The 25,527-nt window shown below is 41.8% G+C and overlaps 1 protein-coding gene across 3 annotated transcripts; it reads right to left on the bottom strand.

The window, feature by feature from the left end:
- Nucleotides 1–770: 770 nt before the first annotated feature.
- On the bottom strand, nt 771–24,296 carry CLDN14 (claudin 14). Of its 3 annotated transcripts, none has more exons than XM_061629469.1 (2): nt 24,176–24,296; nt 771–1,713 (listed from the first exon to the last, which is right to left on the bottom strand). In XM_061629469.1, exon 2 carries the CDS (start codon nt 1,595–1,597, stop codon nt 890–892), a length of 708 nt encoding a protein of 235 aa, XP_061485453.1. In that variant the 5' UTR covers nt 1,598–1,713; nt 24,176–24,296; the 3' UTR covers nt 771–889. The 3 variants fall into 3 exon arrangements, with proteins under 3 accessions (XP_061485453.1, XP_061485454.1, XP_061485455.1); XM_061629470.1 differs by lacking the exon at nt 24,176–24,296 and adding an exon at nt 9,883–9,970; XM_061629471.1 differs by lacking the exon at nt 24,176–24,296 and adding an exon at nt 9,668–9,745.
- Nucleotides 24,297–25,527: the final 1,231 nt, after the last annotated feature.

Genomic DNA, 25,527 nt, shown 5'->3' with positions numbered 1-25,527 from the left:
GAGGTTGTCATGGTACAAATGCACCAGCAGGAGCACATGGATTGGCTTCACTGGTGCATTTGCATTGCGCAGCCCTCCCCTCCCCCTCCCCCTCCCTCTTAGTAAGCAGAAGTAACCCACCTGCCGGGAAGTTAGCACATCTGGTCCACCCTACTTGACAAACCTCTTCTGCCAGCCAGGCAAGCGTGTGAGGGTGGATGTAGGAGGATGTGAAGCTGGAAGGCTAGTGAGGGGCATGGTTTAATAAGGTTGTGACCTTGGAAGAACCCTGATGCATCTCTTTACCCTGGCCTTTGACATCTAAGATGTGTGCTTTCAGAACCCACCCTATTCTTGTTATTGTAATCTGTTCTAATTGTTTTTAACATTGCATTTTAAACTGTTGAAACCTGCCCTAGAACCTGCTGGTGAAGGGTGGGTAATAAATTTAAACAACAACAACACATTGTCCTGGAAGATTCTCATTTCACCCCTGGGCTTGAGGGTCACCATCCCTGTTCAGAATAATATTTGTACAAACATAACTAGTAAGCTCATTATACTAACTATAATGAGATATGCTACATCAAAACTCTATATTTTCTCTTATTATTTGTATGGATATGGAAGGTATTTGCTTTTTAAGGAAGAAAAGTAAACAGAACTATATATGACATAAGTTACCTGTTCATATACTAATGTTGATTTCACAGATGCAGAAGGTTACATGCTCTAGAATCTACATGTTCATTTTTAATGTCAAGTTTCAAAGCAGGTTTCCCCCCCCCAAATTACATGCATTTTACATGAAAAGTAGAACAGTGGTAAACATTGTATGAAAAAGACTATATTAATAACACCTTCTTTATAATGTCACATATACACATTATTAAAGTAGATCCCAGAGAATTTACACATAGTCATTTAACCTGTAACCACTGTGAGAAGCAGAAGTTAGTGATGAAGTGTGATTTGCCTTGAAGGCCATTGGTGGTCTATAGGGTGGAGCTGCCCTTGCACTCCTTGGCTGTGGGTGGTAGGTTATATCATTCTCAATATGTTGGCATGAAACACAGAGGACAGTTCCACCAATTATACTCAATGAAGCACAAACAAAGCCAAGGTAAAGAGCTTGCCCAATCTCATATTTCATCCCGTTGGGTAGCATTGGGTTGTAGAAATCTGTTACCACATCACTGGTAGACCAAGAAACAGGGATGAGTGATACGAGCCCTGCCAGTATGAAAAGGACTCCACCCAAGACAGCAAATACATTTTTTGCAGAGGACCCTTTGGCACATCGTGTGCACTCCATGCCAACAACCGCAACTATGCAAGCCAGGGTGGAAAGAACACAGGAAATCACCATCATGGCACGGGCTGCTTGAAGGTCACGAGGCAAAGCAAGTGGTGAACGGTGGAGCTGACACTGGTAGATCCCAGTGCTGTGCCAAACACATTCCATCCAGAGACCCTTCATGTATGCTACAGCTGTGATTATGTTGGTTCCCACGTGCGCTGTTTTCCACCAGTGAGGCAGGATGGTAGCAGTTATTGTTCCAGCTAGACCGAGGAGACTCAGGAAGAAGCCCAGTAACTGAACAGCCATGCTAGCCATGTTAATGTTTGTCCCAGTTATACTGTTTGATACAGTATCTTGGTTGGGGCTCCTTCAGAAAACACAGCCTCTCCTGGGAGATATATGCCAGGTTTGGTTTGACACCTTCTGGATGCCTAATAAAGAAGCAATTGCGGAAGAAGTAGTTAAACATTATATGAGTGTATTACTTCAGTGACCAGTAAGGTGCATTCCAGAGGCAGTTAGTGTGATTATTAGCATATTTAACCCACTTTAATGTGCTCTGTGAAAATGGTGGGAAAGTAATTGCTTCTTGTTATTTACACCTGCCCTGTCAGCTCTGTGAGGAATGGAATAACTAATATAAAAAATTACAACACTGAAAAATATTTTGAAACAAACATTTTGTGTTCTTAGCAGGTTTTATAAAATACTTATTTCACTTAAACAACAACAAGAAGAAGATTAGAACACTCACAAGTTAATGAAACAGAAAAAAAAATTATGAAGCAGGAGCCTAAAAGCTACTTTGCAGGATAAAAACATTTCCAAAAGGTCATAGCAGGATAACAAAAACAATGATGCTGTGTTTGCTCAAACCGAAAAGCAACTAAAGTGATTTAAAAAGCCCTCCAGAAGAGGGCAAAACATTGCCTTTCCACTTGCTAATGATTCTTCAGATGGTGTTGTTTTAATAAAGGAATTTAAAGGGGAATAATTTTCATTGGCCCCTATGGAGACTCAGGTATTGGCTTTAATCTAGATGACAGCGTGCACGTGTGTGCAGTCAAAAACAATGAAAGTTAAATCATGAAGTAACTGTTGACTAAAAATCAAAATAGGATCTAATGGGGGCAAAAGCAAAATTATAGGTCTGTGCACTGACCAGAATATTCAGTTCAGAATATTCATGTAGGAAGAAAAGGTGCAGTTCTGTAAAACATGTCTCTCCTTCCCTTTAAAGACATGTCTAGACTGACATGGGAGGTTTTAACTCAGGAAAGATTTATCTGTCACCTAGTGGCAGCCATTCTCTCCGGCTGTGGAACCAAGGGAGAGAACCAGGGCTATTCCATCCTCTTTGTTGAGAGAACAGTCACCTTTGGCTCTCCACAGCTGTCACCTAAGGGCAGCCATTGCATAAAGCTGCAGAGATGATTGAGAGAGAGGATTATTGTAAATGAAGCTCAGCAGGAGTCATGCTAGATTCCTCAATTTAAGACCATATATTATTCTGTGGTATGAATCATATTGAAAATAGTGATATAAGAATGGTGGATTTGTTTGTTAAATTTTATTGTATATTTATTAATTAGATGTTTTCATTACAGTTTATTGTTTATGATTATGTAGATGTCGTTATGTCAGTTAGTGATTTATATAAAATGTTGTGAAGTGCTGTCACCTTGAACATGGTTTACTGTGGAAAGGTAGCATACAAATTAATGACAACAATGAATTTGCCAAAGTTAGTCTGTCCTGTCCTCTTCCAGATTGGGACAAGTGACTTTACCTTAGGGCTCCCCACAGAAATGTATCTAAAGTCCCCTTCTCATTTTGTACTCAGGTATCGATATCTGAATACCAAGTATATATAACCTTGGATGAGAATGGCACAAAAGCTTTTAAGCTGCCATTTTCACGGTGTAGTGCACAGATGTAGCAAATACAAAGAATGTGGCTTCTGCTTCTGTGTAATTTTATTGAGAATGCAGCATTTTAAATATCTGTGCACCATTCTCAGCTGACACAAGGCACTCACATTTATATTTATCTATTCCTGGACTCAAAATGTAAGGAGACAATTGCCCTAAGGCCTGTTTCATGAGCCTGTACTTGACTGTTCATTTAAGGAAAATAGGTTTTAATAAATTCTCTGTTATAGATTGTATTATATTATATTCCCTATAATATATAAGATGGTATCCAATGCAGTAGTTTCATTAGCGCTCATTGATTTACAGCACAAGCCTAATCAAGTCTACTCAAAAGTCCTACTGAATTCAATGGGGTTTACTCCCAGGTATTAACATTGCATCTTTACCCCCAGAAAAGTGAGTATAAGATTAAAGCCTCATACTAGGAAGGTTTTCAAAACAGGCTACGAATTAGACAAACAAACTGCCCTCTTCAGCAGCCCAGGAAAATTTAAACTTGATTGACTCCTTATATTTGAAAACTATAACACATTGTAATGGTGTAAGAAGCTGCATACAGTAGGGCCCCGCTTATACGGCGGGTTCCATTCTGGACCCCTGCTGTAAAGCGGAAATCGCCGTAAAGCGGAACCCCATTGACTTTAATGGGGCGCATCGCACGAAAATGCCGCAAAAATGCCACAAAATGCCGCAAAATCGGCTTTAAAAGAGGGGAGGAAAGCTGCCACATTAGCAGAACGCCGGGAAGTAGAACGCCAGGAAGCGGGGCCCTACTGTATATACCTTTTTATTTCTGTTCCAAAATTATTTGATAGATAGAGCATGTAATATGCTATTTCTGCAAGTAAAAGAAAAACCCTGCATATACACTTTTATTATCATCATCACTGAAATTGTTACTGTGCATGTCTACCAAGATCCTGCTGTGATCTTCCATTCTGGACCTCATGCTGGATGTGCACACAGAGAACAAAGTGGGCAGACAGGCACATGACCTGCTGCTGAAAGTTTTAAACTTACTGAGCTCATGTGATGTGCAGCGGCTAACCATTAACCAATATGCAGAGACCAGCAGGAAAAGGCAGCTGTTTTCTAGCTATTGCCTGGATTTCAATAAAACCCTTGTCAATCACAACTCTGACTTCACTTATTGGCTAAAACCCTGAAAGGATGGGGATTGGAGCAGCCGGTTAGCTCACTTAAGAGAAGTTGCAGGGCGGGAGGATGGCTGACATTTTGGTGTATATTTTTTGATCCAGAGCACTTGGAAACTAACTTTGTTTATGAATGTTAAGAGACAAGGAGCCCTGGAAGCCCCAGGCTGGGTAGAAATGGACCCTTTTAACCCATTTCTCAGCATCCCTGCATCCATTTACCCTGGCCTTTGACACCTAGATGTATGTTTTCAGGATCCACCTTATTCCTCTGATTGTAATTTGTTTTAATTATCCTTAGTATTGAAGTTTAAACCGTTGTAAACTGTCCTAGAACCTACTGGTGAAGGTGGACAATAAATGTAATAATAATAGTAATAATAAGAAGAAGAGTGTTTTTTTTGGTTAAAAAATGAGGTGCTACCACTCATATATTGATAAAAGTGCAGGGGGTGCCGGCGGAAAATGGCTCCTATAGGCAGCAAAACAAATGTACCAGTTCTCTGAACCACTGAGTATTGTCACAAAAAGCAATAATAATAATAATAATAATATATAATAATATTTAATTTGTTTGTCGCCTATCTGGCAATTAGCCACTCTAGGCGACGTACATTAAAATGAGATAAAATACAAAAATTTCAAATGCAATCACATAATAACAATAAATAAAATATTGGACAGTCATCGATACATATAAAAACAGTTATATTAGCAGCATACAACAGATGGCAAATCATGGAGATTTACCCATCCCAAGGACCTCATAGGCCTGTTGGAATAACCACATCTTCAGGGCCTTGCGGAATACGTCTACGGAAGGGGCATGTCGGAGATCACATGGGAGGGAGTTCCAGAGAGTGGGGGCCACCACAGAAAAGGCTCTCTCCCTAGTACCCACCAACCTAACTGTTTTGGTTGGCGGGATTGAGAGAAAGCCTTGTGTGGCTGATCTAGTTGGGCGGCATAGTTGGTGGCGGTGGAGGCGCTCTTTCAGGTAAGCAGGGCCGAAACCATTTAGGGTTTTAAAGGTTAATACCAACACCTTGAATCGGGCTCGGAAGACAACCGGCAGCCAGTGTAGATCAAGTAATACTGGCGTGATGTGGTCCCGGCGGCGGCTGTTGGTAAGTAAGCACGCCGCTGCATTCTGTATAAGTTGTAATTTCCGGGTCGTTTTCAAGGGTAACCCCACGTAAAGCGCATTACAGTAGTCTAATCGAGAGGTGACCAGGACATGTACCACGAGCGAAAGCTGTTGAACAGGGAGGTAGGGTTGCAGCTTACGTATAAGATGTAATTGATACCAAGCTGCCCGGCTCACAGCCGAAATCTGAGCCTCCATGGACAGCCTGGAATCAAGAACAACTCCGAGGCTGCGGACCTGGTCCTGTAGGGGCAACTTCACCCCATCAAACACCAGGTCAACATCTCCTAACCCTCCCTTGTCTCCCACAAGTAGTACCTCGGTCTTATCAGGGTTCAACTTCAACCTGTTCCTGCCCATCCATCCACTCACGGATCCCAGGCACTTGGACATGGTCTCCACAGCCCTCTCTGGTGAAGATTTAAATGAGAGATAGAGCTGAGTGTCATCTGCATATTGGTGACACTGCAGCCCAAATCTCCTGATGATCTCTCCCAACGGCTTTACATAGATGTTAAATAGCATGGGAGAGAGGATAGAGCCCTGTGGCACACCACAATTGAGAGGCCAAGGGTCTGAAACCTCCTCACCCAATGCTACCTGTTGGCGCCTATCAGAGAGAAAGGAGTGGAACCACTGTAAGACCGTGCCTCCCAATCCCAAACTCTCCAGGCGATCTAAAAGGATACCGTGGTCTACAGTATCAAAAGTCACTGAGAGATCCAGGAGGACAAGGAAGGTGAATTCTACCCTATCCAATGCCCTCCTCATATCATCAACCAGAGCGACCAAGGCTGTTTCAGTTCCATGTCCAGTCCTGAAACCCGATTGGTATGGATCAAGATAATCCGTTTCATCCAGGTGTGTCTGCAACTGATTTGCCACCACTCTCTCAATGACCTTGCCCAAGAATGGTAAATTTGAAATTGGGCGGAAGTTGTTTAAGATCTGGGGATCCAAAGAGGACTTCTTTAAGATGGGTTTTATAATAGCCTCCTTGAAGGCTAGTGGCATAACACCCTCTTGCAAGGATGCATTAACCATTGCCTTGATCCCCTCACCCAATTTCTGTTTACAGCTCATAAGGAGCCATAATGGGCAAGGGTCATTTAGACAAGTGGTAGGCTTTACAGATGAGAGCACCTTGTCCACATCCTCAGAAGAAAGAGGCCGAAATCGATCCCATTTGACCGGTTTGCAACTGGTCAACTCTAGTTCACTCACTGTATCCACGGCGTACGGAATCGAGCTCCTCAGGTGCTCAATTTTATCAGCAAAGTGCTTTGCCAATTTGTCGCAGGAGGCCTTAGACTGTTCCAAGGGTTCCTGAGCAACTGGACCGACCAGGCTTCGGACCACTTGGAACAACCTCCTGGGACAGCACTCTGCTGACGCAATAGAGGCAGCAAAGAATTCCCTCTTTGCTGCCCTTACCGCCACCTGGTAGGCAGCTATTGCTGCTCTAACCTGTGTTCGGGCATCTTTGGAGCGCGACTTCTGCCACCGGCACTCTAGTCGTCTCACCTCCTGTCTCAATGTACACAACTGTGGTGTGTACCATGGTGCTACTTGAGTTCTGTTCAGGGGGAGAGGACGTTTCGGAGCCACTCGGTCCAAGGCCCCGGTGATCCTCTCATTCCACTCCATCACCAGGGCTTCGACCGAGCGACCTTCAGCAGGTTCCAATTCCCCAAGCGCTGTCAGGAAACCATCTGGATCCATCATGCGCCCGGGGCGGACCATTCTAATAGGACCTTTACCCCTGCAGAGGGCGTGCGGCATCGAGAGATCCATCTTTACCAGATAGTGGTCTGACCATGACACAGGGGTAAAAGAATTAGCCCCCAACTTCAGCACACTACCCTCCCCCCCGGGACAAATACAAGGTCAAGAGTATGGCCGGCTACATGGGTGGGCTCAGTATTACTAAGGCACAGTTCCCAGGAAGTCATGGTTTCCAGGAAATCCCGAGGAGCTCCCATGAGAGTGGTCTCAGCGTGTATGTTAAAGTCACCCAGAACTAACAGCTCTGGGGACAACATTCGCACGTCCGAGATCACCTCGAGCACCTCGGCCAGGGAGTCTGCCGTGCAGCGGGGCGGGCGGTACACGAGCAGGATCCCTAAACTGCCCTTAGAGCCCAACCTCCAGTACATACAATCAACGAAGCTAGTCACACGAAGGGGAGGTCTGGCAAAGAGCAGCGACTCTCTGTAAATAACTGCCACTCCCCCTCCCTGCCTTCCGACCTTCGGCTGCTGTGCGTAACGGAAACCCGGTGGGCACATAGCCTCAAGAATAGGAGCTGAGGCTTCATCCAACCAGGTCTCCGTAATACATGCCAGGTCTGCACATTCATCCAAGATCAAGTCATGAATGATAGATGTCTTTTGTACTACAGACCTGGCATTACACATCAGCAGTCAAAGGTCAGTAGGAATCCTGCGTCCCCCAGCTTCCTTCTGGTTCTGGACAGACCTGGAACAAGGGATGGATATTATGTATCTATCCCTTGTTTCTCTCCATTGACATGGTCTGCCCACAGCACCATTCCAGCGCCTGCCGCCCAATCTTGCTATACTTTGGCCCCCCACCCTTCCCTCTTCTTCCCTCCCTGATTTACACATGCCCCTATCTCCTCCGCAATCAACCAGCCCAGATGATAAAAGGTCAAAGGATAAATAATAAATAATAATAGTCATTTAATAGTCATGATCCAAGTCATGACTGATGAATACAATGGAAATTTCAAAGTAAAATATATTCATCACTAGATATTATGGCTCCTCTTTATGTGAATTGAAATTGCCCAGCGGATAGCTTTGCTTTCTGTGTAGCATACTTTATGTAATTCAGCATGATAACATTTGCATATATGTTATGGTGATATTTGCACATTTTCTTTCCCCCCTTTTTTTTTAGAATTGACAGATGAACATTCTAATTCTTGGTTCTCAGCTTTTGGTTCCACCCTATTCAGCCTCTCAGGAACTTCCCTACCTTAAAACAAATATTTGTAGTCATCTTTATCTGTACACAGCAGTGATGTTCCAGTGCAGAGTTAGGCACATTTAAGTTGAGGAAGGAGCAGACCTTGACCCTTCCCAAAATAATAAAAGCTGAGATAATCAATATGCTGAAATAGATGTTATTGTTTGCTATGCCTTTCTTTGCCAGCAGATATTTAGCTGAAACAGCAATGTGCCATGGAAAGGGTGAAAGGGCGTGTGATGCCAGCCACCTCTGGGAAAGGGAAGTTGTGGTTAGAAAGATTTTTGTGCAGTAAAAGTACATTTTTAAATCTGGTGTTAACAAGAAATGATGGGAGGGGTATCTAATGGACTGAGGGCACTCATCACATGTATGGAAACCCACCTGTGTATGTTAATCTCCATTTATGGTAATGAATATGCTTGCCTGCCAGGACTATATAAAGTATGTGCAAACAGGTTTCAAGAGAGAGATACTTGCTGGTTGCCATTAAGGCACTTTCTTCTGATGGCCATCAGTATTCTTTTATTACTTATCAATAAACTTCTGTCCTTTTGGCAGTCAATTTGCAATTGACTCTGAAAGTCTATTTTATTTTCCTTCCACAAAGTCTTATGGAAACCAATGAGGTTTAACTACCTCACTGAAATGAAAGAGGTTCCCATACTTTGTCCCACCTCTATCTATGCATCCTTTGTCAAAAGTATCAATTTTTTAAACCAATGATTCAAATAAAAAAAATAATAAATACAAATATAAACTATACAGGAGAGCCTTCCCTTTAAGGTACGTACTGTTAACTCCATCTAATTAATGGGGAAGGTAACCCTCCGTGGCACAGAGTGGTAAGCGGCGGTAACACAGCCGAAGCTCTGCTCACTGTCGGAGTTTGATTCCAACGGAAGGAGGAAGTTGAATCTCCAGTAAAAGGGGTCAAGATCCACTCAGCCTTCCATCCATCCATGGTCGGTAAAATGAGTACCCGGTATATGCTGGGGGGTAAAGAAAGGCCAGGGATGGAACTGGCAATCCCACCCCATATATATATGGTCTGCCTAGTAAACGTCGCAAGATGTCACCCTAAGAGTCGGAAATGACTCGCACTATAAGTGCGGGGACACCTTTACCTTTTTAACCCTTGAGAAATTAGCTGACTTACCCAAATTTACACAAGAAACTTAAAGACCACCTGGGCTTGTCTTTTTGTGTCCTAGTCTCTGGACTTAGCTGCCAAATCATCCTTATCGCCTGGAAACAATCCCAGTTTCTTGATACTCCAGTTTCTTTCCTTGACTTTTTATTCATGTACATAGATCCATCCCTGGTACACTCCTGGTTGTGATTTCTCCCAGTTAATTAAACATAGTGTCATACCTGCATGCACCCTGTATTGTATACAATGTGAGAGCTCATCTTAGGTCTTTATGAGAAGGTCTTTCAAGGTCAGGCCTTAAGCTTCACTGCTAATCCCAAAGAGAATAGAATATAAATGCTAAATGCGATTTATACCATTAGTTGCAGGAAACAGGTTCCAAGTTTAATGGAGGTCATGATACTCAATGGCGAGGCAGCAGCTATTTTTAGCCATCATTAAAATCTAGCTATTGCAGACTTTCTAATTTGGGAAACTGGTGTTAATTAGCCTCACTTGTTTGACGTCAAGTTTTCCATAGTACCTTCCTTACAGACCCTGCCAGCTGCTACTGGTGTTAAGAATGGCTGTAACTACTGAAGGGCAGCTTTTCACCTTCTACTTAAGAGTATCAGAACAACTATAAATTAACACATGTATCTCAAAGAGCCTTGCAAAAGCATTGGCAAGTGTACTTTCTTCTACAGCCATCCTTGTTCCCAACAGTTACTGCTGCTTTCTAGGAGCATTCAGGGCTAAAGTAGCAATTTAATAAAGGCAGGTTTATTGATTGATTGCTTGGTTGCTTGGTTGGTTAGTTGATTTATAACCCGCCCTTCCTTCCAGCAGGAGCCCAGGGAAGCAAACAAAAGCACTAAAAACACTAAAACATCATATTAACAGACTTTAAAATACATTAAAACAAAATAGGCTTTCAAGTAATCTTTTTTTAAAAAGGGTTAAAAACATGTTTTTTAAAAAAGAAGGTTTAAAAACATATTAAAAGCTATTCCAACACAGACGCAGACTAGGATAAGGTCTCAACTTAAAGTCTTGTTGAAAGAGGAAGGTCTTCAATAGGCACCAAAAAGATAACAGAGATGGCGCCTGTCTAATATTTAAGAGGAATTCCACCGGGTAGGTGCCACCACACTAAAGGTTCGTTTCCTGTGTTGTGCAGAATGGACCTCCTGATAAGATGGTATCGGCAGGAGGCCTTCACCTGCAGAGCGCAGTGATCGACCAGGTATATAAGGGATAAGACGGATATAAGCAAGAAAATCTGCAAACTATATGGAATTTATTTGTTCCGACCATAGGTAGTATCAAAGCTGTACAATTCAAAGAATGTCAAAATCTGTGTAGTGATTGATCACAAAAAACAAACCACAGCATGCACAGAAAAAAATGTCTCAAGGCTCTACTGCAAAGGTATATAAAATCATTTCCCCCATTTATATATCTGTTCTGTTGTCTACAAGGAATTCAGTTGTTTTGTTCTTAAAAACAAAAAACACCAAACCAGTGTCAGCAACTGTAGTGCTAATTTCCAGAAGGAATCTGGATATACAATCAAGGAGGTTTAGTATGGCATGCCCATTCCCCCTGTCCCATAATTCTTGCCTCGGGACTCCTGATTTATGGGGTGCTTATTGCTTTTGCACACTGTCATTGCATAGTATTGGAGTCTGGAGAGCTCAAAGCAGACTTTCTGACATTGGTTATAATAAGCTGAGAAAGAAGTTTTTCACTCTGCCTATGTTCAAAAGCAGGGCTTGGGAAAAGTTGTTCAATGAACCTAAACAATCATGATGAGCTCGTCTCATACCCCTGCTTGCCCAGGTGGGCTTGTTTATGGCTTTCCCAAGCTGAGAAGGGACAGCAAGCGTAACTGGTTTGCAGATGTTCTTACTACCCTGCTTATGTAAACAAGAGTCAGAGAAAGACTCTTGTCAAACTAAAGCAGCTATGCCCATGGAGGGAGGGCATAGGCAAAAGCTGGGAATGAGTTTCACAGCTGTATTCTCAGCCCAAGTTGTAGCAAATTCAAGGTCAGAAGTAGGGTTGCCAGGTTCAGGGCCTGACACTGATCCTGTATCTTTAGGAGAAGAGAAAGTCATCCAATTGCAGGTGTTCTTGCAACTCTGTAATGGGAAAAACCACAAAGTGGAATTCTCCCTTCCCCCTGCACAACTTTTAAAGATACAGAAGACCTCTTGGTTGCCAGGCCATTATAGCCTGCCAGTCAACACTGTTTAGCTTTATTTTAATAAATTAGTTAACCTTTTCACCACCAGTGTGTTAATTGCCGTCTGAAATTTTGAACTAATTTGTCTCTTGCCTGCCCTGATCAGGCATTTGGCAATACAGCAACAAACTGTTCCAGACATCTACATCTTAATCTGCTCATTTTATATATATGTGGGTGTGGGTGTAGGCAACTCAGCAGTTAATGGGATACATTTCATGCATATAGAATCTTAAATCAAAGAGAATGTCTCCATATTATATTATATTACAACACTGGTGCTTAAAGAACTCAAACACACTACCAGTCCTTTTCCAAGTGTGAGTCAAAGTGCTGATGCTTCCCTTTAAAGCCCTCTAGGGAACACATGCTCTAATATTAACTGCTGCACATTGAGGTCATCACTGGAGTGGGTGACAAACACAAAGAGGGCCTTGGTTATAGTATCCTGTTTATGGAATTTCCTCCTCAAGACTTTTTAAGCAAAAAAAATCCCCAGGCTTTTAAATGTATTTTTATTTCAACATGTTGTAATGGATGTTTTTTTTATCATGTTTTTTAGTAAAATGTCCTGAAAGTATTATTGAAGGGCAGTATATAAATATTTTCACTACGTTAACTAATAAAAATAACAAATTTCTAAATCTGCAGAAGGCATCTGTTGGAACTGTAAAAAGGGTTAGAGCTCTTCCTCATAGGATGCACATAAAAGCAATTAAATAGGTCACAAAATTACTAAATTTAATAATGTAATACCAGGTTTGAGGTTTTTTTACTTGTGTGAATGTAGCTAGATGAACCTTTCATTTTGTTTTTGAATCTCCTTTTGCACACTGCCATATGACTTTTTAAAAAAAGGCTTGTGAAAATCTATACAACTGCAGAAGCCATTCAGTCCTATACATGCAACCACTGTATTGTAAGTATGGTATTGTGGCAAGCATATTGTATTAGAAGCTCAGAAGTCCAGATTCCTACCTGACTGAATTGTAGCTAACAATATTATTTGCCCTAAATTACCAGTAGAAAAAATCCTATACAAAGAGAGATAAAATGGCAATATTTAAGGTGCTATTGCTGCCATTTTCAGAATGTTCTACTCATCAGGGATGGATCTTAGTTGCCTTCACCTAAACTGTCTTTGGTTCCCCTTGCTTCCCTCTGTTCTTCTCATTTAACAGAATGTCAGCTGTTTGCAGATGTTTGGAATAATGATTTACACCAGGATTTGGGGTCATTTGATGTAGGGTTTGTTATCTGATGCATTTATCTTGAAACTTTAATGACATAACAAAACCACTGATTCAAGGGATGGTTGTTCTTAACATTCCACTGAAATTTTTAAAAATCAGTCTGAATATTACCTTCCCCTCCGACCATAGTATGCCTTTGGCCACATAGTCCAAAGTAGAAATTTATCAGGGGAAGCTTTTCTTTACCTAGAGTGATATGGAAAAGTACAAAATCTACTAAGAGAATTCTGTTCCTTTTCCACCATCACACAAATATTTGAAGTAAATTGTTTTGAAAGTCATCAGAATGTTTAAAGGTTTCCATACTTTAAATACAGTTCAGCCGTTTCAGCTGAACATGGCTAAGAAACTAATGACACTGTGGATGAGGTGGCTGGTTTTTGTTGGACTTTTCTTCAACAGGACTAGAGTATGGAGAGACACATCTTGAGTAGCATTTTACTCAATTAAAGGGCACCGAAGACCCAAGTCATTCACAATGGCTATCATAGCCATTATTTTCCTAAGGGATTATGAACATCAGACAGGCTTTCTTCTTACAGCTGAGAGAAGCCCATTTTAATCTGGTTCTTTCAAAACAATGGGGAATTAAGCAATGCCCCCGAACACCCTGCTGCAAGAGAGACCTTCAGTATGTCTTCAATTTGTCTATCTTTTCACATGGTTTTGGCAAACATCTTACAAGATTCAAAGAAGCTCATAGAGTACTGCACATGATGTCATAGACACAGACTTTGCATGAGAAGAGCAGGTTCACAAATGAAAGCAAAATGTATCCAATGCTCATGCACAAAGTGGTGTAAACACAGGCCAAAACCACACTCTGCATCCCTGTCCATCTACATCAGGCATAAATTGGCATAATGAAAAAATATGCCAAAATAGATATTTATATTTTCTTCAAGGTTGATAGCCACACTTGTGGCTGTTTCAGATTTTCTTGTATGTTATCTTAATATTTATATTTTATTCTATTATTGATTGTAAATCTGATTTTCAGATTGGTTGAATCTTTTTAATTAAAAAGTTCAAAGAATCATAAAATAGTAAAGCTGGAAGGTAAGGCCATCATGTCTAACCCCCTGCTCAATGCAGGAATCTAAGTTAAAGCATACCTGACAGATGGCTGTCCAACTGCCTCTTGGATGCCTCCAGTGTGGAGACCTTACCACATCCCTAAGTAATTCATTCCATTGTCATACCACTCTAATAGTTGGGAAGTTTTTCCTGATGCTCAGCCAAAATTTGGCATCCTGTAACTTGAGCCTGCACTCTGGAATGACCAAGAAGAGATCCTCGCCCTCCTCTGTGTGGCAACCTTTCAAGTACTTGAACAGTGCTATCATATCTCCCCTCATTCTTCTCTTCCCAAGGCTAGACATGCCCAGTTCTTTGAGCCTCTCTTTATAGGACTTTGTTTCCATTTCCCTGATTATCCTTGTTGCCCTCCTCTGGAACCATTCTAGTTTGTCTGCATCTTTCTTAAAGTGCAGTGCAGAGGGGACCTAATATTTTGTGCAAATTTGGAAACTATACTTCCATTAATGCAGTCTAAAATAGCATTTGCCTTTTTTGCAGCGACATTGCACTGCTGGCTCATATTCACTTGCAATCAACAATTCCAAGATCCTTCTCACATGTAGTATTGCTGAGCCCAAGTATCCCCCATCTTATAAATGTGCATTCAGTTACTTTTTCCTAGTTGTAGATCTTTGCACTTATCTCTGTTAAATTTCACTGTGTTGTTGTCAGCCCAATGCTCCAGCCTATCAAGATCACTTTGAATTTAGCTTCTATCTTCCAGGGTATTAGCTAGCTTTGTATTATCTGCAGATTTGATAAGCATTCCCTGCACCTCCTCATCCAAGTCTTAATAAAAATGTTGAAGAACAACGCCCGGGAGGACTAAGTCCTGCAGTACCCCGCTTGTTACCTCCCCCCACTTTGAGAAGTAATAATTGATAAGCATTCCTTGAGTACAATTCTGTAGCCAACTGTGGATCCACCTGATAGTTGATCCATCCAGCCCACATTTAGCTAGCTTGCTAATCAGAATATCATGAAGCATATTGTTAAAAGTGTTGCTGAAGTTGAGATACAGGTATATTACGTCTACAGCATTCCCACAGTCTACCAGGGAGGTTTCCCAATTAACAAATGATTAGTCTGGCAGGACTTGTTCTTGACAAATGGCTTCTAGTAATCATTACATTATTTTCAAGGTGCTTACAAACCAAGTTTTTCAAAGTGGAAAAACACAAACTTTAAAGCTAATTGGAGGAAGATAATTTTTGTAGTTAATACCCATACAACCTGTAGAACCTCGAAATAAAGGCCACCCTAGCTCACTGCAGATAGTACATTTAAAAAAAACCACAGCCACTGAACTCAATTTGGCACCCCCTCCCCCACTCAGCTCACCTTAGCACCCCCTTCAACTCAGTGATTGCCCAGCTTACCCACCCCTAAGGCCAGCCCTGGGGCTATACAATTATGGATGGTATTATATTTGTATAATTTATTTATTTTTGTAATCTGTCCAGAGGACTTTGGTTGATTGGAGGATGGGGTGTCTAGGAATGGCACAAATAAATAAATATCTTGCTAAAAAACAGGGTACTGAACTAGACAGGCCTTTGGTCTGACCTAGGAGGGCTCTTCTTATACTGTTAGATACAAGAGCAGGCCAGGTCTATTTTTTTTCTGGGCAAAACTGGTCAGATAATAAGCTACAACAGTACTTCATTATTACTACATATGCGAACCTAAGTGAACACCTTCAACCAGAATTCTTCTCAAGAATAATGCTTTACATATTAACCTTGTCTCAAAAATTACACAAGGTACAGTATATGGCATGGGATGGGCGGGGTGTAACTTAGTGGTAGAGGTCATGTGAATACAAAAGATTCCAGGCACAAACCCTGGCATCTCCAAGACTGAGAAAAAAATTGTTCATGAAAGCATGGAGAACCACTTCCAGAGAGTCAGTGGAGACAATATGGACTAGATGGATTAATGGTGTGACTCAGGATAAGGGATGTTTCTATGTTGCTTCTGTGTGTCTTCAACAGATGAGTGACAAGCAGAAATTTAGCAGAGGATGCTTTTCCAAGTATGCAGACAGGGAAAGCTTGCTGAGCTGAATTTCTTTGTTTTATTAAGTCCTCGAAGACATGGGAGCCTTGCTAGAAAAAACTGGCAAAACTGTATTATGGCCCTCAATAACCCTAGATGAGGTTTTTGCCTTTGGTTGCTGCAGGAGACTGAAGACATGCCATTAAGACCAAGTGTTGAAGAGAAAGCTTTTACAGCAGCTAGCCTTTATCAAAGACTTTCACTGAATATATACAGTATATATTCTAAGCGGTATATAGTTCTAAGCGGTATATAGTAGCGGTGAGGGCAGCAAAAAAGAGATATTTTGCTGCCACAATTAAGGCATCTCTCTCCCGCCCAGCGGAGCTCTTTAAAATTGTACGAGGGCTTTTACATTCTGGCCCTCGGGATATTATAGATTCATCTGTAGCCCGCTGTGATGAGTTCGCGAGGCACTTCCAGGATAAGATCGCATGCATTCGCCGGGACTTAGACTCCAATATTATGGCAGTGGGATCTAATGAAGCATCCAGAACACGGTCTTGTCCTTATTTATTGGCAGAGCTTGGAAAAGTTACTTTTTTGAACTACAGCTCCCATCAGCCCAATCCAGTGGCCATGCTGGCTGGGGCTGATGGGAGTTGTAGTTCAAAAAAGTAACTTTTCCAAGCTCTGTTTATTGGATGAGTTTCAGTCTGTGCAGCTTGAGGATGTTGACAAGATCCTTGGACTGGTGCGGGCGACCACATCTGTGCTGGACCCTTGCCCCTCTTGGCTGGTGAAAGCTGGCAGGACCGGAACCACCGGCTGGGCCAAGGAGATAATAAACGCCTCTTTAAGAGAGGGAGTGGTCCCTGACTGCCTAAAAGAGGCGGTAGTGAGACCGCTCCTGAAGAAACCCTCTTTGGACCCAGATAACCTGAACAACTATAGACCTGTGGCGAATGTTCCGTTCTTGGGCAAGGTGCTGGAACGGGTGGTTGCCGGCCAGCTCCAGGGGCTCTTGGATGACACTGATTATCTTGATCCATTTCAATCCGGTTTTAGGCCCGGTTTTGGCACTGAAACAGCCTTGGTCGCCCTGTATGATGACCTTTGTCGGTAGAGGGACAGGGGGAGTGTGACTCTGTTGATTCTCCTTGATCTCTCAGCTGCTTTTGATACCATCGACCATGGTATCCTTCTGGGAAGACTCATGGAGTTGGGAGTTGGGGGTACTGCTTGGCAGTGGCTCCGCTCCTACTTGGTGTGTCGCCACCAGAAGGTAGTGCTTGGGGAACATTGCTCGATACCCTGGACCCTCCATTGTGGAGTCCCGCAGGGATCGGTCCTGTCCCCCATGCTTTTTAACATCTACATGAAGCCGCTGGGTGCGGTCATCAGGAGTTTTGGGGTGCGTTGTCATCAGTACGCTGATGACACGCAGCTCTATTTCTCCTTTTCATCTTCTTCAGGTGAGGCTGTTAACGTGCTAAACCGTTGCCTGGCCGTGATAATGGACTGGATGGGAGCTAACAAACTGAAGCTCAATCCAGACGCTGTTGGTGAGTGCCTTCTCTGCCCAGATGATGGATGTTCATCCTGTTCTTGATGGGGTTACACTTCCCTTGAAGGAACAGGTTCGTAGCTTGGGAGTTCTTTTCGATCCTTCCTTGTCTCTTGAGGCCCAGGTGGCCTCGGTGGCACGGAATGCTTTTTACCATCTTCGATTGGTAGCCCAGCTACGTCGCTATCTGGACAGTGACGACCTCGCCTCAGTTGTTCATGCTCTGGTAACTTCTAGATTGGACTACTGCAATGCGCTCTACATTGGGCTGCCCTTGAAGACTGTTCGGAAACTACAGCTAGTCCAGAATGCAGAAGCCAGATTGCTGACGCAGACCAGAAGGTCCGCTCATATAACACCTGTTCTGGCCCATCTGCACTGGCTTTCTATTTGTTTCCGGGCTAGATTCAAAGTGCTGTTTTTGACCTATAAAGCCCTACATGGCATGGGACCGCAATACCTGGTGGAACGCCTCTCCCAATATGAACCTACCCGTACACTGCACTCAACATCTAAGGCCCTCCTCCGAGTGCCATCCCATCGAGAAGCTCGGAGGGTGGTGACTAGAACTAGGGCCTTTTCAGTGGTGGCCCCCGAACTGTGGAACAGTGTCCCCGATGAGGTGCGCCTGGCGCTGACGCTACTATCTTTTCGGCGCCAGGTGAAAACCTTTTTATACTCCCAGGCATTTTAAAGTGTATTTTAACAGTATTTCACTATTATCTTGTATTTTGGACGTTGTTTGGTTCTTTTATTGTTTGTTTGTTTTTGGTTCTTGATTTATTGTATTTATTGTACTTATACACTGTGCTTGTTTTATTTTTTATGTACACCGCCCAGAGAGCCTTCGGGCTTAGGGCGGTATATAAATTAAATTAAATAAATAATAAATAAATAAATATATAGGGTGCAATCCTACTCCCCCATCCCAGTGGAGTTTTATGGAGTAGCAGAACGCAGTAGCAAGAGGCCACTAGAAACTGGTGCTTCAGCAGGGCCATTTATGATTTACAGTATTCGTATGTCATCCAATGACAGTGTTCCATGGATAGCTTGCACTGTTCTTCAACTTTGGATCCCCATATGTTGTCGGGCTAAAAACAGTATAATATACAACATCACTAAAAAGATCCAAAATTCAGAGGATTAAAAGTACAGATCTAAAAATGCTGGGGAAAGAAAACATCTTCACCTGAAAAAAAGTATAAGGAAGGTGCCAGAAGAGCCTCTCTGGACAGGATATTTCAGGAAAAGGACCTTTCTGGTGGCAGCACCCCATCATTGGTGTGCCCTTCCCAGAGAGGCTCATCTGGCACCTAAGCTTTTAGATGCCAAGTGAAGACATTCCTGTTTATCTAGCCTTTTAATAGTGTTTTAACAATATTTTTGGATCTTGTACTAAAGCTAACTCTGTGGGCTTTGTGCTAGTGGTATAGCTTTAGCTGCAATTCCATACTATTCTGATTTATTGTTTTAAAATAGTCTATAAATGAAGAAATAACGAAAAAATAGCATGCCACCACCAAAAAAGCTTTTTTCTCAAGAGCCACCAATCACACCTCACTTGATGGGGATGCCTGAAGAAGGGCTTCCAAAGATGATCTCAAGGTCTGGATAGGTACAATATCTAACAAAAGATAATTGTAGGATGGCAGAATAATAATCTAGCGCAGCTGTTCTGCACATAAACATCTAGTAAAGCACCAAAAGGTGAAATGCAGATAGGGAAAGCTGTGCTTGATGTAGCCCAAAATGTACTGTAATTCTACTACTAATATATGTTTGAAGCACTCTTATTCTGAGTCAGCTCATTGTTCTGCCTAGCCCAGTGCTGTTGACTGACTGGCACTGCTTTCTAAGGTCTCGGGCAGCAGTCTTTCCTAGCCCTGCTACTGAAGATATTTTGTTACAAGCAGTAGCGGTTGGTGGGGTGAGGAAGCATTGCTCATTTGGCTCCTCACCAGGGAGATCACTGCCAATAACCATAGAAGAGAGAAGGGAGACAGCGGGGAGTTCAGCGCAGTGCAGGTGCACTGGCAGGAGCACCAAATTGACTCTGCTGCTGTGCCTGCACTGCACCAACCTTCCCATCGTGTCATCCCGCCCTTCTTGGTTACCGGCAGCAACCTTAATGTGAGCAACGCTGCGTCATTGCTCTCTGTATGCAGAGCATGCACTTTGCATGTGAGTCCCTATAAGACGGCTGGATACCCTTCTAGAGGCGCCCAGAGAAGCCACTACAGTTGATTTTTTAAAATAGCTTTAGCTAAACTGCTGTTTGATATTGACTATCAGTCAATACATAACAAGGGCTACTGTTCAGAGAAGATCCTCCGTGACGCAGAGTGGTAAGCGGCGGTAACGCAGCCAAAAGCTCTGCTCATGGCCAGAGTTCGATTCCAACAGATGGAGCAAGTCAAATCTCCGGTAAAAGGGGTCGAGGTCCACTCAGCCTTCCATCCATCCGTGGTCGGTAAAATAAGTACCCGGCATATGCTGGGGGGTAAAGAAAGGCCAGGGAAGGAACTGGCAATCCCACCCCATATATACGGTCTGCCTAATAAATGTTGCAAGACGTCACCCTAAGAGTCGGAAACGACTCGCACTATAAGTGTGGGGACACCTTTACCTTTTTACTGTTCAGAGAAAATATTGCTTCGGACAATATCAAGGGATTATTGCCCTTCAGCTTCCCAATGAGGTGGCCACAGTCTGGAGAGGCCTTGGTCTATAATTTAACAGTTTATGAACTGGTAGGTAACTAAGGATTGTTTTGATAAAATCAAAAAGGATTAGGGCTGTAGTGAAAACTTCAGCTGGTGTAAATCAGTGTAGCCTTGTTGTAAAACAAGAAAACTAAATTATAGGCAGGTATTATCCAGTCCCCAGGTGAAAACAGTGGATTTTGTGTAGCTCGAAGTAGTTAGTTAAATGCTTGTGTTAATTAGCAATTGGGCTCCAAACCATGGCAAATTGGCTGTAAATTTTCTTAGCTTATCTAATGGAAGCTACTAGATCATCAGAAAGGCACATAATATCATAAGCTGTCAGTAAAAGGTGAAAGCAGCTGCCTGTGGTCCAAGAAACAAGGCTGTGCTAGGTCATATAACAAGAGACTTTCCATCAGACTGTAGAGCAGAGGGAGAAAAGAGAAGCAGGGACACTCCATCAGCTCTGCCAAGAGACACTCCTTTGATTCCTCCTCTCCTGGAACAGTCTCCATCTCAGCTGGTTATTCTAAGAACTCTGTAACATTAAGAACAGGTGCCTGAGTTTGTTTGTTTTTCTCTCCCCCCATTTCTTCTCACATCTTTCAGAGTACAAGCCTGAGGGCCAGGACTCTACCATGTTTCTTACTGATCTGTAAGCCACTCTGTTAGCCTGTTCAGCTGAAGAGTGGAGCAAAAAACAGAAGAAATAAAATGTATGTCCTCTGCCATATGCTGCATGTCCTATCAAGGCTACATTATCATTCAAGGGCAGTGAGTCAGCACTTCATCCTGAAGCACCTCAATTTCCTTAGAGTCCTCCTGAGGATAGGGTGATCAGATGCAGGGCTGTTTCAGCAAGAGGGAATTTTAGCAGGTGTAGCTTGTCATACAGTTCCTTAAATTCCCTCTTCTACACAACTATTTAAGGTGTCTTTTTCACTTGGCCATTCTAGCTCCCTCACCTTTCTCCTTGGTGAGGAAGAGCAGGTGGTTGGCTCCTGCGTGACCTCTGCAGGACTACCCGCTTTAGGGACAAACAGAGGCAAATAAAGCACTGTCCCAGCAGCCCGAGCCAGTCCCTGCTTTCCTGATTCCTTAACCTCCAGTCCAGAAGACGGCACTAGCTATCAGCTTCTTCCTCCTTACGGTTAGTGCTGCCATTGCAGAACTCAGCAGGGAGGAAGATGGGAACAAAATTAGAACTAGTTGGTTCTGCCTATCATTTGTTCTAACTTCACCTACACTTGGTGTCTTGGCCTTCTACCCTACCAGTCCTAATGGGCACCAGCCACCACTGGGGACAAATATTTTCCCTGTGGGCTGCCCAAACCTGTGTGTACACTACTATTTCAGCTAATTAGATGACTATGAGCTGCTGCACTTGAACATCAGGGCTTGAATTACAGAGCCAAGACAGTCAAATCCTTTACTATTTTTAGGCTCCTTACTGCTCTATTTTAATGACAGATTCTAGAGGCAAGAAACTTTTTAAAAAAGCTACACACATGACCTAAATGTCCTTCTATACTTCAAAAGCAACGCTGCGGGCAAGGTTGTGGTTTAACTATACGTCCATGTAAAATACATTGTGCGTAGATTTTATAGCACTGTTACTGTGATAAAGTATGAATCTTAATGGCAAGAGCTCTGTTAAGTGAAGTTTGATTCAGTTCACATTTCAAGCTGAATCTATCAAATTTGCACTTTCCATAACTATTACTAAAACACAGCCATCCTTTGAAATTCGCATGTATCTGAATTTTGCGGTGCAGTTCTGCAACTAAACTATGGTTACAAAATGTATATATTAGGGGAAAGTGTGCATATAAATGAATACATTAGTGAAAATAACATAAAATGCACTATGTTAGGAGAAATTGCTTGACAAAATGTGTTCATTAGTCAAAACTGCATACAAAAATGTATTTATTACAAGAAATTCACACTAAAATGCTGAATAATTTTCATGAGGATTTTTTTTTTAAAATGCAATTTGCTGCACAACTGATTTTAAGATTGGAAAAATACAAAATTGAGAAAAGCCAAAACTGACAGATCCTTCCATCCCTATTCAAGGCACAGGGTTAGGGCAATTTAAATGACATGGAAGTGAAACACGTTTAAGCTCTTGTGCCATATTATGTGAACTCTCATTGATGGCATCCTTGCAGCCTCCCATTATCCTCGAGGCTTTCATAATCCACCAGTGCCAAACTGTAGATACTTAATTCATTCAATACTGCCAATGGGACTGCATGACATCCCTATGCCTTCCGTTGTTCTGTGTCTCTGTTTCCTCCTCCCATGGAGGAAAAAAGTTATATTGGATTCAGCTTTTTATTACATTTCAGCCCCATATTCTTTGCCATTTGCATTTGTCTTTCTCGGCAGAGGCAGAATAGACTGTAACACCACCCGTCACAAATTCATTCATCTTTCCCATAACGCTTGCCGAATGCTGCCATTATTTAACTACTAAAAACTTTCACACTCTTATAACTGTCATAAAATAGCTATTTAATTCTTGATATTTTAGACCCAGCTGTGATGATTCAATCTCGTTTAGGTTTTTTAAAAGCCAGCCAGGAAAAATCCCATCAAGCAGCAATACAGCTCATTTATAAGGAGCAACATTTTTACAATACAGAGACAACACTGCTCTTTACATCTGCCTTATCTAAACACTGCCTATGTTAAGTTTTTCATGGTAAGTGAAACCACAGCATGTAGATTTGAGAAAGATGTACATCTGGCTCAGAAGCATCACTCTGTATGTTAAACATTTTATGAAACAGCTCTGTATTCTTAATTCAAGTAGAGAATTTTTTGTTTCTTTTTAACAGTAGTAGGTTTGGCGAAAAGGAATGCTATAGGGCTTTCTTCACCACAAAAGTTTCTTTTCCCCACAAACTAAAAAAACCCAAACAAACCCTGAGTGAACATTCACTATCTAAACACGTCAGATACACTAACAAACATCATGTACTGATTTGATATGAGTTTTGTGGTTTTAAATTCAATTACCTCTTTTCAGAGGGCAGGTTCAAGTACATATCGGCTTTGTGTTTGCATGCGATACAAGGCAATATTTAAAACTGAATGTGAAAATGATGTTCTACTGCAATTCCCTCACTACCTCTTATTGTGATATCAAGTTTTTGAAATGATTTCTAACATCAGTGATAAATTCAAACGATGAATGTGGTTTTCAAAAGTAGTTAGCAGTTAAAGGGCTCAAAGATAGCAGTATTCAAACCATTTTCTCCAGACAAGTTCCACTGAAATCAGTTGGACAACTTTTGGATTTTTCTGATTCCAAACAAACACGCAAGACAGCTTACAAACATTAGACACAGCATTTACTTACTGCTGATAGCTCTGAAGTCTCTGCAAGTGTGGAAGACTGCATTAACTTAAGAGCCTCATGAGTGCATCAGAATCAGGGAGTTATGATCTCTATCATGTTAGTGATTCTTTCCCTGAGCAACAAAATGTTGGAAAGTTATTTTCATTCCACAAAGCTACCACCAGGGACTAAGGACAACTTTGTGTATATATATTTGGGCTTTTCTCTCATTGCACAGTGCTCCACACTTGATAAAGAGGAACATATGTGAGAAGGAATAGCATACAGCAGTGGCCTACACATTGCAAGCTAGTAAAAAGCACCCTCCATACCTGCTTTTTCACTGATGCTCTGTAAACAAAGATTATCAACTTGTGTACACCCCTAGCTGCTTGATGTGGGCTTTTATATCACGAGCAACGCTCAATGCAAAAGGCAATCCATTGCTGGATTGTGGATCAAAGCCATGCAGCCACATGGCCCACAGCCACAATATACACAGCTGCTACTCGCCTCCCCCTAGTAAGTCACTTCAGCTCCCTTGAACTGCCCAATGGAAAATATGACTCACGTTTGTATAACTGGTCCTACATAAACGTTATAGCTATAATCCTACATACACTTATCTGGTAAGCCCCAGTGAACACAGTAATACTTATTTCCAAGTAAACATGCATAGCATTGAGATACACACATTGCAATTACAGGAAATGTCTACAATATATTTTTTTAATTAGTAGACGATGCTGGTGATGCCAAATTGAAGAAGTAAATTTCCTACATCTATGGTGGGAATGTAAAATTGTAAGAGATTACTAGAAGGAAGTGATCGGAACAGTATGCAACCTAACTAGTTACACTTGCCAATTACAGCAAAAGTAGTTCTCCAAAATGTCTCCAGGAAATATGTACTAAAGAAAATAGAAAGCTAATAGGAAATATTAGCAGCATTCAAAATACTTATAGCAAGAACTTGGAAAGATAGTAAAAAGCCACCTCTTGAAGAACAATTTTGGAAAGTTTCAGGAGGTACTGTTAATGTGCAAAATTACGGCAATTGCATATTATATGTCTAGGAGGGGAAAGTTATGCAGATCTTTATGGCAAAATAAATATTAATAGTCTTTTGAAACAGAAGAAAAACTCAGACGAACTAGTGCATTCACAGGTGTTGTGTCAATGGTATAAGAACATAAAACATTTACACAGGACTATCTTTCATTACACATTTAATTTAATGGATATTGTTGCAACTATAAATTATTGTTCTTACTTTTCCCCATATTTGTTTTGGTTTTAAATAATGTAATTAAATTATCATCATCATCATACAGAAAACAGGACTCATAATCTATGGTTTGACAATCCCAGGTATGGTCAAGAGTTAGGGTCATCTGTAAATGAAAAAGATCTTCCAGTTGTGGCATGCTTCTGCAAGTAGGGATGTTGGAGAATTTCAATGAAAACACAAACAGGAGCAAAAATTGCCAATGTTCATTTATTCATCACATGTCTGGAACAGAAATCAATCCAGCAAATATGAACAATATTAGCTATTGTTCCTTTCAGTCCACAAACAATACATAATACCTAATTGATTAAATTTATCCCCCCAATTTCCATTGTGTTTCCTTTGCATTGAAATGAATGGCATAGAATAACAGAATGACAACATAATATACAT

The sequence above is a fragment of the Rhineura floridana genome, chromosome 5 (genome assembly GCF_030035675.1).
Source record: "Rhineura floridana isolate rRhiFlo1 chromosome 5, rRhiFlo1.hap2, whole genome shotgun sequence".
Taxonomy (NCBI): domain Eukaryota; kingdom Metazoa; phylum Chordata; class Lepidosauria; order Squamata; family Rhineuridae; genus Rhineura; species Rhineura floridana.
This window is presented reverse-complemented; position numbering and strand designations above follow the sequence as displayed.